General features: G+C 42.3%; 1 protein-coding gene across 2 annotated transcripts in view; it reads left to right on the forward strand.

Annotated features, from left to right (window-relative positions):
- Positions 1-14,471, forward strand: part of LOC114710614 (CREB binding protein) — a 143,020-nt gene that overhangs the window by 64,041 nt on the left and 64,508 nt on the right. For both annotated transcript variants that reach the window (XM_028894801.2, XM_028894800.2), the window contains exon 3: positions 2,969-3,145. In XM_028894801.2, coding sequence (XP_028750634.1) covers positions 2,969-3,145 — 177 coding nt within the window. The remainder of the gene's footprint in view (positions 1-2,968; positions 3,146-14,471) is intronic.

Raw genomic sequence — 14,471 nt, forward strand, 5'->3', positions numbered from 1 at the left:
AGCTCTGGCTGTCCTGAAATTTACTCTGTAGACCAGGCTAGCCTCAAACTCACAGAGATCCACCTGGCTCTGCCTCCCGAGTGCTGGGATTAAAGGTATGTGCCGCCACTGCCCAGCAAAACTATATTTTAGTAATTTAAAATTAAAGAAAGGGGATGGGGTAAATGGAGTAGAGAGGGAGGAAGAAATTTTCTAAAGAAACCTATGAGAATGTTTCAAAACACAGTATTACCCCTTAAAATCATCCAGTTAGAAAGTGCCAGAGTCTAATCAGGCAAACTAACCTATCTGACCAGATACACACTTCATTTTCACTGTGGCAAGGTGGTTTTTGGAATAATGTCAGGAATGTTTGTAGTTTCAGAAACAGATTTTTTTAAGAATAGGTCAGGCATACTTCCAGAATCTTAGAGAGCCCTTGGGTAAGTTTATTGTTCTGGTACTTGTGGTCTTTTTCTTCAGCTTAAGGGCATATGCTGGCACTGGCCCTTTCCCATACCCTGCATGCTACCTACTTTGGTTCTTGGTGCTAATTATTCTTGCTGCTGTATTCTAATTAAGCTGGGAGCTTCCAGCCAACGTTGATTTTTTTTTTTTTTTTTTAATGTTTGTCAAGTTCAAGTATATAAGGAGCGAAGTTCCTTGCAGAGTAGGAAAATTCTCTATACATTCTCAACTGGGCTTGGCTCATAGCAGACACGGGCAAATACTGGTGACAGTGAGGATGGGTGGGTGAATGAAAGGATGTGCTCAGAAATGTTTGGTTCAAAATAGAGAAATTTAGAAATTGGAAGTTTTACTTCTGTGAGTTTTTGTTGCTGTTTTTCAAATTCTAGGTCCTTAAGAACAGTATTTCAGAGTCAGTGAGATGGTCAGCTGGTAAAGCACTTTTCCACCAAGCTTATAGTGGCCTGAATTATGTAATAAAATAAATTCAGAGTAGTAGTTGCTACTTGAATTAACCTAGTGTGTTTCTTTCTGAGAACAGGTAATTCTGTTTATTTTTCTGAGTTTCATATGACAGTTGGAGGAATCTTGTTGGAATCAGGAATGCCCTTTGTACTCACTTAGCTATTGCCTTGACTTAAGTCTCCTGAACTCAGGGTTGAGCCTCATTGCTAGGTTTGGTGAAGGATTTGTGTTTCAGGTTGCTTATATTAAATACCTAGTATAAAGGTTGCAACTAGAATGGGTTCATTTTCAGAAAGATGAGAAAGCTCAGGTGCATATAGCAAGCTCCCCCTCTGCCCCTTTGACATATAGGCATTATTGACATCATTTGGAGTTAGTTGTGTTGCATGTGGATTTGTTGGCAATCTAGACTTTCAGAGTTAAAAGAAATGAAATAATCTAGTGCCCTTGGAAGCAAAAAGATTGCTGTCCACAGAAGGAATATACATTATACAGAGTGAGCTTACCTACATGACAGTTACCAGTTGAGACTGATAGTGATTTCTTAGGTAGAATTTAACCAGTGCTTGTTGCTGAGAATGAAACCTATGGTGTAGAACATTTAGTGAAACTATCTTCCACTGAGCTATATCTCCAGTGTAGGTGGAGTTTTTCTGTATTTTGACAGCTGCTTCCTAAGTAACTAACACAGAGGCTTAATATTAATTGTAAATGCTCAGCCAATAGTTCAAGCTTGTTACTAGCTAACCCTTAGTAATATGGGTTAATTTAAAATGTAATCATTACATATTTCCTATCTATGCTTTGCCACGTGGCTTGATACCTTTTCTCAGTACAGCACATTCACCTTGTTTCTTCCTGCATCTGCTTGAGACCTCCTAGACTGCTGTGACTCTGCTCTTCCTCCTCCCCAGCATCCTCTTAGTCTGGTTGTCCCGCCCATACTTTCCACCTGGCTACCGGCCAATCAGCTTTTTATTAACAATGAGAGCAACACATTTTCACAGTGTACAGGATTATTCTACAGCACCCCAGCCTAGTCGTAATTTCTTGAATGGAACTTTGGCCCTTGAAGGTCTTCCCTGATCAAGATTGTTTATCCCAGTCCAAACAGACTGTGATGCCAGACATGCAGAACAAGCAGTAGATGGCAGGGAAAATGTTTTAGCCCTGTGAAAAAGAGGCAGGCAACTTGAACACCCTGTTTCTTTATTCCTCCTCAAGGGGACTGGGCACTACTTACTTGGGCACTATTTTGGAGACTCCCACATATACTCAAAGAGTTTGGAGCAATTAGACCTGAGGAAACTGGCCCAGCACTGTGTGTGGCTGGCCTCTGGAGGCGGAGGTGGGAGTCCCTCCTTTTTGACCTTGCCTTAATCTACCGGCTAATTGGTTTTATTTCACCATAGTTTAAAAGAAAAAAAAACTTTTATTAGGGTAAATATTGAGCATGTGTAATAAAGGGTGATACAGTCTCTACTGTTGTGCAGTTGGCAGTTAGTGTGCTTTAGTTCTCACCCCCCACCTGCCTTGCTGCATCATTTTTATGCAGAGCCCATATATTTTATCCTTTCATTGCTAGTGTTCCTACTCTTCATTTTAAACTAGTTGAAACTTAGTTAAAATCTGATGAGGAACTTGAGAGAAACAAAGCACTTAGGGAGTAAAGATGAGCTGAAGAAGCAAGCCCCATAGTCATCAACTCAAGGCCTTTGCTGGGTAAGACTTGCTGGTGCTCAACAGGGCTTTGGCCAGTAGGGAGGAGAGAAAAGTGCTGTCTCTTCTGGGGTAGTGGTTAGGACAGGGACGATCTAGTTGTTTAAGGCCACTCTGTTCGCTTTCTGTTTGTAGCATTAACTTTTTGAATGAAACTCGTCTTTTCACAGTTTTAACAATGAACTCTGTTAATGCGGTTTTTATTTATAACTAGAGAGAAGGGTCGTAGGAGATTTACACCTTGGCATCCAGTGGGTCAGACAAGCATTTCTAAAGTTTTTTTTTTTTTTTTTTATGGATGATTGTGTCATGACAGATGATCCTGTTTTTGTTTCAGATGGGAATGACTGGTAACACAAGTCCATTTGGACAACCCTTTAGTCAAACTGGAGGGCAGCAGATGGGAGCCACTGGAGTGAACCCCCAGTTATCCAGCAAACAGAGCATGGTCAATAGTTTGCCTGCTTTTCCTACAGATATCAAGAATACTTCAGTCACCAATGTGCCAAATATGGTAAGTTGCCCTTGGTTTTCTGTGCTTCGGGTCTTGGTGGGTGCTTTGGCATATGGATTTTATGGTGCTTACGGCGAAGAACTGTAACTGAGAGTATGCCATTAGTGATAGGAACATAACCCACATGACTGAAGAGCACAATGAGCTTTACATTTTCTGTGTTGAGCTAGCAACAAGATGGATAGGGAAGGTTGATTTAGCTGTTCCCCCAGATTCTTTTGTTGATGGGATCATGTATGTGAATTTACTTTTGCCAAATTCTGAGTATCACCAAGATACATAGGATGCAGGTGGTGGCTGGGCAGCCACTTCTCTTCCTTGTGTTTGTTGGTAACAGTGAGCCTTCCATACTTCCATATACTTCTACAGTAATGATTGACAAGTCTTAGCCAAAAACTGACCATGCTTTCTAGAAAGTTGTCTTTTGGCCTTGGAAAAACTAATTTTGAACTATTAGTACAAAGAATTCCAGAGTGTTGTTTATCTTTTGTCCCCTTGTAAGATCTTCTCTAACCTTAGTATATGTCAGAACTAAGAGAATGACAGCATTTACAGCATGCAGTGCTCTGAGCTCTTGGAAAGCAAGTGTTGAGGCCTTTTCTCCTTTGAGTGTACAGTCAGAAAATGGGAACAGTGAGGCATCCTGGGAAGAGGCTATTACTGTTAACACTTGTCTTTCCTTTTTTTTTTTTTTAAGCAGTAAAACCTGCTGTTTTCAAAACCACCCATGATTTTCTGTTCTTTGCTCTTTTTTTCCTTCTTTCTTTCTTTCTTTCTTTCTTTCTTTCTTTCTTTCTTTCTTTCTTTCTTTCTTTCTTTCTTTCTTTCTTTCTTTCTTTCTTTCTTTCTTTCTTTCTTTCTTTCTTTCTTTCTTTCTTTCTTTCTTTCTTTCTTTCTTTCTTTCTTTCTTTCTCTCTTTCTCTCTCTCTCTCTCTCTCTCTCTCTCTCTCTCTCTCTCCTCTCTCTCTCTCTCCTCCCTCCTCCCTCCCTCCCTCCCTCCCTCCCTCCCTCCCTCCCTCCCTCCCTCTCTCTCTCTCTCTCTCTCTTTTTTGGTTTTTCAAGACAGGATTTCTCTTTGTAGCGTTGTGCCTTTCCTGGAACTGACTTGGTAGCCCAGACTGGCTTCAGACTCACAGAGATCCGCCTGGCTCTGCCTCCCGAGTGCTGGGATTAAAGGTGTGTGCCACCACTGCCCGGCTTCTGTTCTTTGTTCTTTTGATAATCCCCTCTCTTCCTTCCTTTGAGTAGCTTTGGTTGCCAGGGTTGTCCAGGGTTACGAGAGCAGTGCACTGCCTGGCCTCTCTCACGTTTTGTTCTTAGTCCTCCTGAGGAGACAGTGCCATGAACTCCAAGGCCAGCTGTCATGCCTGTACCTGCTTGGTAACCAGGCACACATTTAGACTTCATAGAGAACATTTTCTTTTTTCATGGTGCTCTATGTTTTATACACAGGGAATCCCTTACCTAATGTCTTCTTTGCTTTCCTCTTTCAATTTTTCTCTCACTTCTTGTCCTCCCCTCTCCAGAGTGACAGAATCCCTGTACTCCAGGTCCCTCCGCCAGCCTTGGCTGCTACTTTGGAGATCTAAACTTGCTAGGTGTAGTGGCCAAGGGTTTCACAGAGGGACTAGGCAGAGGGCCTTGCCTTTTCCCTTCAGGACTACAGCAGGGCTCCTTTCAGCCTCTGCAGTGACCATTGTTCTATTACAGGGCCGCCTGGAACCTTGGTAATGTTTGACAGTAACCCTAGCCACTACCCATGACCTTTCCTCTGTCCTGGTTGTTTCAACTAGTATCTCCAGGCACTGACAAAATATGTTCGTTGGGATATAGCTGTCCCTGTTGGGAACCCCTGCTTTGAAGAATGGTCAGGAGGAGCACTAGCAGTATATCTCCATTCTTTTGTTTATTTTCTGGAATCTTGGAGGAATTCAGTCAACACTGTTTCCCTTGGTCCCCTCAAAATCACAGTAAACTAAGGAAGCATTTTTGTCTACAAAAGCCGTAGTGCTCACTCAGGGCACCTTTCTTATAAAGGCACATGGGAACTTTAATAGATGCCTTTGGGAAGTAAACTGAGTCCTTTGTCTGTACTCTTTATTCTGGTGGCACAGGGTGGGCCATGCCATGTCAGGCCATGTGCCCATGAGCATCTGGGAACAGCCTTCAGTGGAGCATTGGAGGTGGGACTAGTAAAGGTTCAAGGCACAGGCTACATGGCATCTTTTTCAGTGTGTACTTACTTTATGCCTGCGATGGCTTCTTGAGGGGCATCATTAACAGGTCCCATTTGATGGTGAGGAAATTGAGGTTCTGAGGGAGTCTGGCTTGTACATGGCCATATAGTTTCCTTTTTGTGGAGTTTTTAATCATATCCAGATGTTTTAGCAGCCCTGAGTTCCTGGAAATGGCCTCCTTAGCTTATGCTTACACAGTTTGTTTGCAGTTCCTTGACTGTGTTTCTGTGATCTTTCTTGAATTTTCTCCATTGTATCTGATGTCTTAAATTGCACAGATTTTCACATGGCAAGGAAACATTGATATGAAAAACGAGATATGCTACATTAAAAAAGGAAAATATGATGCCTTGAACTAATGACCTTCCCTTTTTGGAGGACCTGGGGGTGGGAGGATTATACTTTTAAAGAGTTGATTTAGTTTGGTTTTCTATTTCTGTAATAAAGGACCAAAAGCAGCTTGAGGAGTAAAGGTTTTATTTGGCCCACACTTCCACATCACTGTCCATTATTGAGAGAAGCCAAGACTCAAGGCAGAAACCTGGAGTCAGCAATGGAAGCAAAGCCCATGGACGAATGTTGCTGCTTGCTCAGTGTGCCTTTTAAAAATACGACTCAGGTCCACCTGCCCAAGGGTGGCATCATCCACATTGGGCTGGACCCTCCCACATCAATCATTAATTAAGAAAATGCCCCACAGACTGCCTATAGGCCTCTCTTATAGAGGCATTTTCTCAACTGAAGTTCCCTTTTTTCAAAATGCCCTGAGCTGTGTCAAGCTGACAAAAACTAACCAGCACAAGAGGTAATTTTTAGGAGCTGATGGACTTTGCTTTCAAACAGTTTAGGTTAGGGGACACTGATGCCAGACAAATTAAGTTCTTCATGGGGCAACTGAAGCTTCATAGCTATGGGCAAGGGACTCTTCTCTCTTCCCACAAGGCTTCAGCATTTCTGTCTGGTGTAGAGAATAGAAAGATATGCAGTCATTTGTTTGGTTCTTTTGTTCTGTTTGCTGTGCCCTACTATGGGCCCAGGTTTGGGAGGAGCCCTAGAGGGGACTTGTGAAAGAAGGCAAGCTTTCCCTTCAGTGGAAAACAATTAGAAAACCCCATGGTCTGTGTACCATGCAGTAATTAAGATGGATGCAAAGACCTTAGGTGGAACCGTCGGAGACGGTCTCACCAAGGAAAGGAGATTTGAAGGTGATGTCACAGAGACCCTAGGTCAGTGGTTCTCAACCTTCCTAATGCTTGACCCTTTAATACAGTTCCTGATGCTGTGGTAAACCCCAACCATAAAATTATTTTTGTTGCTACTTCCTGACTGTAATTTTGCTATTGTTGTGAACCATAATGTAAAATCTGTGTTTTCCAATGGCCTTAGGCAACCCCCTGCGAAAGGGTCATTCCACCCCCAGGTTCTTTTGTTTTGTTTTGTTTGGTTGGTTGGTTTGGTTTGGTTTGGTTTTTTCGAAACAGGGTTCCTCTGTGTAGTTTTGGTGTCTGTCCTGGATCTCGAGCTGTAGACCAGGCTGGCCTCGAACTCACAGAGATCAAAATAATTTATTTAACTTTACTTTATATGCATTGGTATGAAGGTGTCAGGTCCCCTGGAACTGGAGTTACAGACAGTTGTGAGCTGCCATGTGGGTGCTGGGAATTGAACCTGGGTCCTCTGGAAGAACAACCAGTGCTCTTAACCACCAAGCCATCTCTCCAGCCCCTCCCAGGGATTTTTCTATCACCCCCCCCTGCCCTAGGGTGATAGTAAGATACTGGCTTTTGTAGGAATGGTGGGAAGCCAGTGCTTTTGAACAGTGACTCTTAGGAAGGTCAAGTAGTGTATGAACAAAGCTGGGGGTCAAGCAAGAATCAGCTTGGGGGTAGGGTGGAGACATGGCTCAGCAGCTAAGAGCATTGGCTTCTCTTCCTCAGTACCAGGTTTTAATTCCCAGCACCTCACAACCACCAGTAACCCCAGTTCCAGGGGATCTGATGCCCTCTTCTGTCCTCCATGGGTGCAAGGCATGGCAGTGGTGCATAGTCATACTTGCAGGCAAAATACCCAAACACATAAAATGTATTTAAAAAGCTGGGATGAGGGTGGAGATCTTGAATGGAAGAAGGGCTGCCAGTTTGCAGGGAAATGAGCTACAGTTTTTTAAGTCATTCAAGGCTTTTTTTCTGTTACTTTATGGAGGCTAAAGGAGCTAGTGACCTGGATATGTTTGGTCACAGTGGGTTAGGAAGACAAGACAGGGTTGTCACTTAGGTAGATTATCTCCTGAGAAGTTGTCGTGGTGGATAATCCTCTATAGAGCTGGAAGAGGAACAGGCTTGAGGAGGGGAAAAAGGTACAGGTGCAAGTGACTGGATGGCAGGCAGGGGTGGTATGTGAACAAATAGGGCAGCTGCTGACCAACTTGGAGTCAACAGCTCACATGACACAGTGTAGTGACAACTTTATGATGTGGCCCGGGAAGAGCATCATATAGATCTCAGGCTCGGGGCAAGAAGGGAAGAGAGCTGGCAAAGGGGAGTAATTCACTACTAGTGGAGAGGGAACCTGTGGACTACGTACGCATTTGGTGTCAACTAAGTTTAAGAGAAGGGCCAAAGAGCATCATCAGAACATGAAAGCCAGCCTTGAGAAGGTTCATCCTCTGCTGATGGAAACGTGAGACCTGAATGTTTGGAGACCTTGGGATCACCTCTCCGTGACCACACCCCCATCCCCCAGTGTTTTGGTGCTAGGAGCTCCAAAGTGTTAAGAGATTAGAGACCCAGGTAGAAATGTAGTAAAGTCTACTATTGAGGATATATCTAAGAGGAAATAAGCATGCTCTTAAATTTTCAGGTATATCTCACTGTAGCTCTGCCTCTGTTCTTTTTTAAAAATTATTTTTATGTGCATTGATGTTTGCTTTGCCTGAGGAAGGGTGTTGGGTCCCTGGAACTGGAGTTACAGACAGTTGTGAGCTGCCATGTGGGTGCTGGGAATTGAACCTAGGTCCTCTGGAAGTGCAGTCAGTGTTCTTAACTGCTGAGCCACCCAGCCCCTGCCTCTGGTCTTTTTATTTGTAATCTCTTTCTATAGGGTTTTGAGGTTTGTTAGTAATGTCTTACCCTTTGGATTCTCAGAAGCACTTTTTTATGTATTTCTCTGCAGAAATATACTTCTGAAGTCAGGATGTGTATTATTTAGTCAAATTTAATTACAGAAAGTATGTATACTGTTATACATGATCATAATCTAATATGACTGAAGTGATTATTAAGCATGTTTATAATCTAGGACATTTTATGTGGGTCTAAAGTTTTTTTAAATTATTATAATTTATTGATAAAGGAAGGGAAATTTACTTTTCAATCTATATTTTGGTTTTGAGGTATTTGGGGGCCTTCTGAGGAGAGAGGTATTCACAAGAATAGGGTGTTGCCTTTGTTTTCAAGAAAAGCACCTGATTTCTGGTGACATCCCCCCCCCCCCAGCTTTGGATTGGGCTTGCAGCCATTTTCAAAGAACAGTCTTTGAGGTGGGACTTGTCTTAGGTAGAAAATGTTTAAGAAATAGAGAAGCTGCATCTCCATGGCCCAGCGGGTCCCTACAGGGTTATTTTCTGAAAGGAAGTTTCTATACATGGGTTTTTTAAATAAGAAAAATTAAAAATAACACTATAGAGACTTCAGCATTCTTAAGGATGTAATGTAGGGGATTCATCGTGTATGCTGCTTAGATTTTTTAAATTGCTCATGAGTGTGCTGTTATAATTTGTTTTGATTGTGTATTAGAATTTTGAGGTAGAGGTTTGGACAAGGCCAGGACAGCTACTGATAGACATCTGTCTCTAAATGGGAGGGAAATGTGGCTGGCCAGAGGATTTTTCAGACAGAGGAGAGTTGTAGTGCCACCATAGCCTGGTGGATACAGTGATGCTGGCAGCATCTCAGTGCTAGGCATGGATGCTAGACTTTCTTGGACTGTGTCCAGAAGCCTGAGGCAGGAGTTCAAGGCCAGCCTGGGGTACATAGTAAGACTGTCAAAAACAAAAAACAAACAAACAAACAAACAAACAAAAAAACAACCACAGCTATTCTCTAGAAGAAGGGGGGAAAACCCACGTATAGCAAAAGAAGCATAAGTAGTTGTGCTTCTCAGTGTGCATCTCAGGGATGGGGCATCTTGAGCCTTACCTGGTCCACCAGATTCAGAATCCTCCAAGAAAAAAGGGCAAGAAATCTGTTTTTGTGGTCATTCTGAAGCTTCATTGTGTTTCTTGCTTAGTTTCCCAGCTTATGGTACCTAAGCCCCTCTAATGTAATTCAGGTACTTCTCAAATAGATGATCATGTAATTCTTTCTTTTATATTAGAGTCTGCACTTATATGTGCCCCTTTAATAGAGCTGGCCTTAAAAAAGCACCATTGTCCACTAAAATGTTGGCCTAGTGGCCAGTTGTGCTCTGTGGAGTGGGCTTGCCTTACTTTCCCCAGCTTTTGTTTGCCATGTTTGTTTTCTTTCTCTTGGGTCTGGTTCTGATGATTTGGGCGTTGGGAAGGAACTGGCTTAGCAGGCAAGAACTGAATGGAGGCTGAGAGTACAGTTGACCTGCATCTGTGGATCCAATACCTCTCACATGGAAAATAGAGACCTCATAATTGTGCCTGTTTGTACCATGTACAAAATTTTTTACTTTATCCTCCAAACAATATGATATAACAAGGATTATTTAGCATTTTCTTTGTATCTGGTTTAAGTAATATTGAGGTGATTTGCATAATCCTGTCCAACCTGCAGCCTATGGGCCATGTGTATCTATCCCAGGACAGGCTTGAATGTAGTCCAACAAGTTTTGTAGATGGCAAGATCATGTTATAGTGTCAAAAGGGTTGGGCATCTTTCTTTAGAGAATATAGGAGATGTACATAGGTATGTTCTCTTCTTACCACATGCTGTTCATTGTCTGAGTGATTTTTCCCCTTCTTCTAGAGAATAGCTGTGGTTGTTTTTTGTTTTTTGTTTTTGACAGAGTCTTACTATGTACCCCAGGCTGGCTTTGAACTCCTGCCTCAGGCTTCTGAGTACTGAGGTTACAGGCATGAGCCACAATGTTGGGCCCTGATAGCTGAGCCTATGTTGGGTCCTGGAGGGAAGAAGAGCAAGCAATATTGCAGTGTTGTCCACTGGCTCCCTGGTGTTGACTTTGAAGTAGTTTTCTGATGCTGAGTAAAGTTAGAGAGGAGCTTTCCAGGAGGTTGGAGGATCGTTTGAGAAGCAAGGGTATGCATGCAGAGTTTGGGGGTGGCTGCATGCATCTGCTTGGGTCTGTGGGTCTGCGGTGGAAGAAATCTTGATCCTTTCTCCTTAGTGTTTAAGACACACAATTCTTTGAAGACCTTTCCTATTCTTGAACATTTACTAGCAAATAACTTACTTTTCTAGGCGGGATGCCAGGATAAGCTTGTTTATATATAAACAAGTATATATCCTTTGTTCATATCTCTGAATATGTTGTTGAGGTAGAATTGTGTTTTTCAAACTTCATCCATTCAAGATCCCTTTTTCATCCAAGAAATGCTTGTGTGACCCTGGCAATGTAGGTGTATAAAATAGGCATACAAAGCATTTCTGATAACATAAAATCATAAATTTACCTTTAGACCGTTTGGGGGTATACATATAGTCGCACCATTTATGAAAATGAATGGTAATTTGCATATGAATGATAGATCTACTTGTGTATTTTTACATAAAATTTAAATGTCTTAATGTTTGACTCTGCAGCTTATAGAGCATCATCCTCAATGATTTTCCTAGTTGATATTTTGTTTTTATAATTGTCAGTGCTGAGAATGCTGCTTTGTGTAAATATGTACTGCAAAACAGTGTAAGTGTATATGGGGACATTTTGGAAATTCAGTCCTAGTCCCAAGACAAAATTTAATTTGATAATTTTTTTAAATTGGAACTCAAGGTAGAAACAATTTTTAAAACCACACATTCTGATACATTGAAGTGGAGAGATGTCTCAGAGGTTAAGAGCACTGGTTGCTACTCTTCAGACGACCCTGGGTTCAGTTCCCAGTGCCCTAATGGTGACTAACAACCACCTGTAACTAAGGTCCAGGGGATGGGACAGCCTCTCCTGACCTTCTTAGGCATCAGGCACACAAATGGTACACAGACATCCAGGCACAACACCCATACACATAAAATAAATTATGTTCTGAACCATTACTACTGAGGAATGACAGAAGGGAAGTACTCAGTCTTTGTTTTTTGTAGTTAAACCATTATGTTTCTTAAGAACAGCAAAGTTTGCGTGTGCAGGACAAACATGCCGTCTTGAGCCTCAGGTGTTCCAGGCAATGTTGATGTTGAGTCAGCCTGATGGGCTCTGCAGTGCAAAGTGCACACATTGTGTTCAGTGCTGAGGTTACTACAGTGGGGTCATGTGATGTGACACAGTGAGCACTGCCAGACAAACAACAGGGTTGTTGCCATTTGATTTTTAAGTCATTTTTTTGGTCATTGAGTGTTCCGAAACATTTTCCTGCTGTTAAATGTTCTCGGTATCCACACTCAGATTAAGTGGTTTCTTGTAGAGTTACCACTATGTTAGCTCACCGCTCCAGGTTGCAGAACAGACAAACAAACAAAAAGCACACTGTCAAAACTGACTCCCTGCCACAACATGTAAGCGCTTATGGTCACATTTAGTGAAGCCTACCGCTGTATGAATGGGCTGTGTCCTGATGCATCTGGGCCAGTGAGTTTTGTTGACTTTTCTCAGCCTATCTGAAGAGTAATGTTGGTGATGGGTGGGGATTGAAATTACTCATCTCATCTTCTAGTACTTTTCTTTATAGACTTTTTAAACATTTTTATTCTTTGAGAATTTGATAACAGTATATATTCATTTTTTGCATGCATGCGCACACGTGCACGCGCACACTCACACCCACCACTTTTCCCCATAACTCCTCCCTAACTCCTCAACTTAGTGTCTTTTTATTTATTTTTTAATGATCAATCAACTCCAATTTGTGCTCCCATAGACTTCCACTGGAGTATGTTGACTTAGCACATCCTTTAGAAAACCTGCTCTCCCAAGCCATCAACTGTCCATAGATCTTCAATATGGGCTCATGAACCCTTTCACACCTCATGTTGGAGTGTTGACCTGCTTAATTGTGTGCAGGCAACCACGGTCTCTGAGTTTATGGTCGTAGCAGTCTTCACCCCTAGAAAGCAAAAAGAAAAAGAGAATAAGATATGAGATAGATCATTGAATCTACTCTGAGAAAAAAGATAAGGAAATAATAGGATAAATAGGTAGATCATTGAATCTACACTGAAGAAAAGGGGGAAGATATAAAAATGACAAAAGGTAGACTACTGAATGTATTATGAAAAGGAAAAAAGAATATAGATATAATAAGATAAAAAGGGAGATTATGGAATCTACTTTTAAAAAGGAACTACTTTTTTTAAATAAGATAAGTAATGAAAATTTTTTGGTCTGAGTCTATCAGATGTTACTGGACTAGACATTGTTAATATATAGAATGGAGTTTTTATCTGAATCTGTCAAATGTTAATGGACTAGGCATCATGTAATTTTTGGCTGTATATATTGTATATTCTTATTGGATAGTTTTTCTTGTATTAGTTATAAGCTTTCTTTAATTTTAGACAAAAAGAGAGGAAGTGTGGTGGTATTGTGTTCCCCAAAATATTGTGTCCAGAAGACAGTTTCACTCTAGCTCCTCCTCCTCAGCCTCTGGCCCTTAACAGTATTTCCTCCTGTCTTCCATGACGGTCCCTGAGCTTTGTGAAGGCGATATGATATAGATGTCCTATTTGTGACTGGCCACTCCACTAACACTCTCTGCACTTTGAACAGTTGTGATTTTTTTGTGTGTGTGTTAACCACACTGTCTTTAAAAAAATTTGTTGCCAGGTGGTGGTGGCACACATCTTTAATCCCAGCACTCAGGAGGCAGAGCCAGGTGGATCTCTGAGATCCAGGTCAGCCTGGGTTACAGAGTGAGTTCCAGGAAAGGCACCAAACTACACAGAGAAACCTTGTCTCGAAAAACAAACAAACAAATTTAAAAAATTGTTGATGTGTGAGTGTAGGCAGGGATGTGTGTGGGTATATATGCACATGTGTGCAGAGTCCAGAAGAGGCTGTCCTTTGTCTTCCTCTATCACTGTTAAGTCAGGATTTTTCCTGTAGTTGCCACTTGCATTTTGTTGGCTAGGCTGGAAGCCAGCAAGCCCCAGCAATTCTCTTGTCTTCATCCCCCACAGAATGGGGGTTACAGGGATACACCAGATGTTTGGCTTTTTGTATTGGTGCTGGGACCCAGCTCTGCTTCCCAGAGCAAGTGCTCTTAACCACTGAGCCATTTCTCTGAGCCAGCCTGCCTGCCTGCCTGCCTGCCTGCCTGCCTGCCTGCCTGCCTGCCTGCCTGCCTGCCTGCCTGCCTTCCTTCCTTCCTTCCTTCCTTCCTTCCTTCCTTCCTTCCTTCCTTCCTTCCTTCCTTCCTTCCTTCCTTCCTTCCTTCCTCCCTCCCTCCCTCCCTCCCTCCCTCCCCCTCCCTCCCTCCCTCCCTCCCTCCCTCCCTCCCTCCCTCCCTCCCTCCCTCTTTCTTTCTTTCTTTCTTTCTTTCTTTCTTTCTTTCTTTCTTTCTTTCTTTCTTTCTTTCTTTCTTTCTTTCTTTCTTCATATTTAATTTGTCACTGTTTTCTTTTTTCTCCTTTTTTGGGGTGTGTGTGTGTGCACACGTGTGTAGGGTATGTGCATGCATATATAGGGTGTGGTGTGTGTGTGCGCGCGTGCGCCTGTGCATGTGCATGTGGAGGCCAGGGTTTAGTGGTTAGCATCCATTATCTCCTTAATCAACCCTCTCCCTTATTTATGGATTGACTCAGAACTCACTGATTTAAGTTGGTTAGCTAGCTGGCTAGTTTTGGGAATCCCTATCTCTGCCTTCCAGTGCCTACCTGGCTTTTTGTGGGTTCTGGGTATCCAAACTCCATGCCTAACACTTGCTCCAGCAAAGCTCTTTACTACTGAGA

This window comes from Peromyscus leucopus, chromosome 8b (assembly GCF_004664715.2).
Source record: "Peromyscus leucopus breed LL Stock chromosome 8b, UCI_PerLeu_2.1, whole genome shotgun sequence".
Classification (NCBI taxonomy): domain Eukaryota; kingdom Metazoa; phylum Chordata; class Mammalia; order Rodentia; family Cricetidae; genus Peromyscus; species Peromyscus leucopus.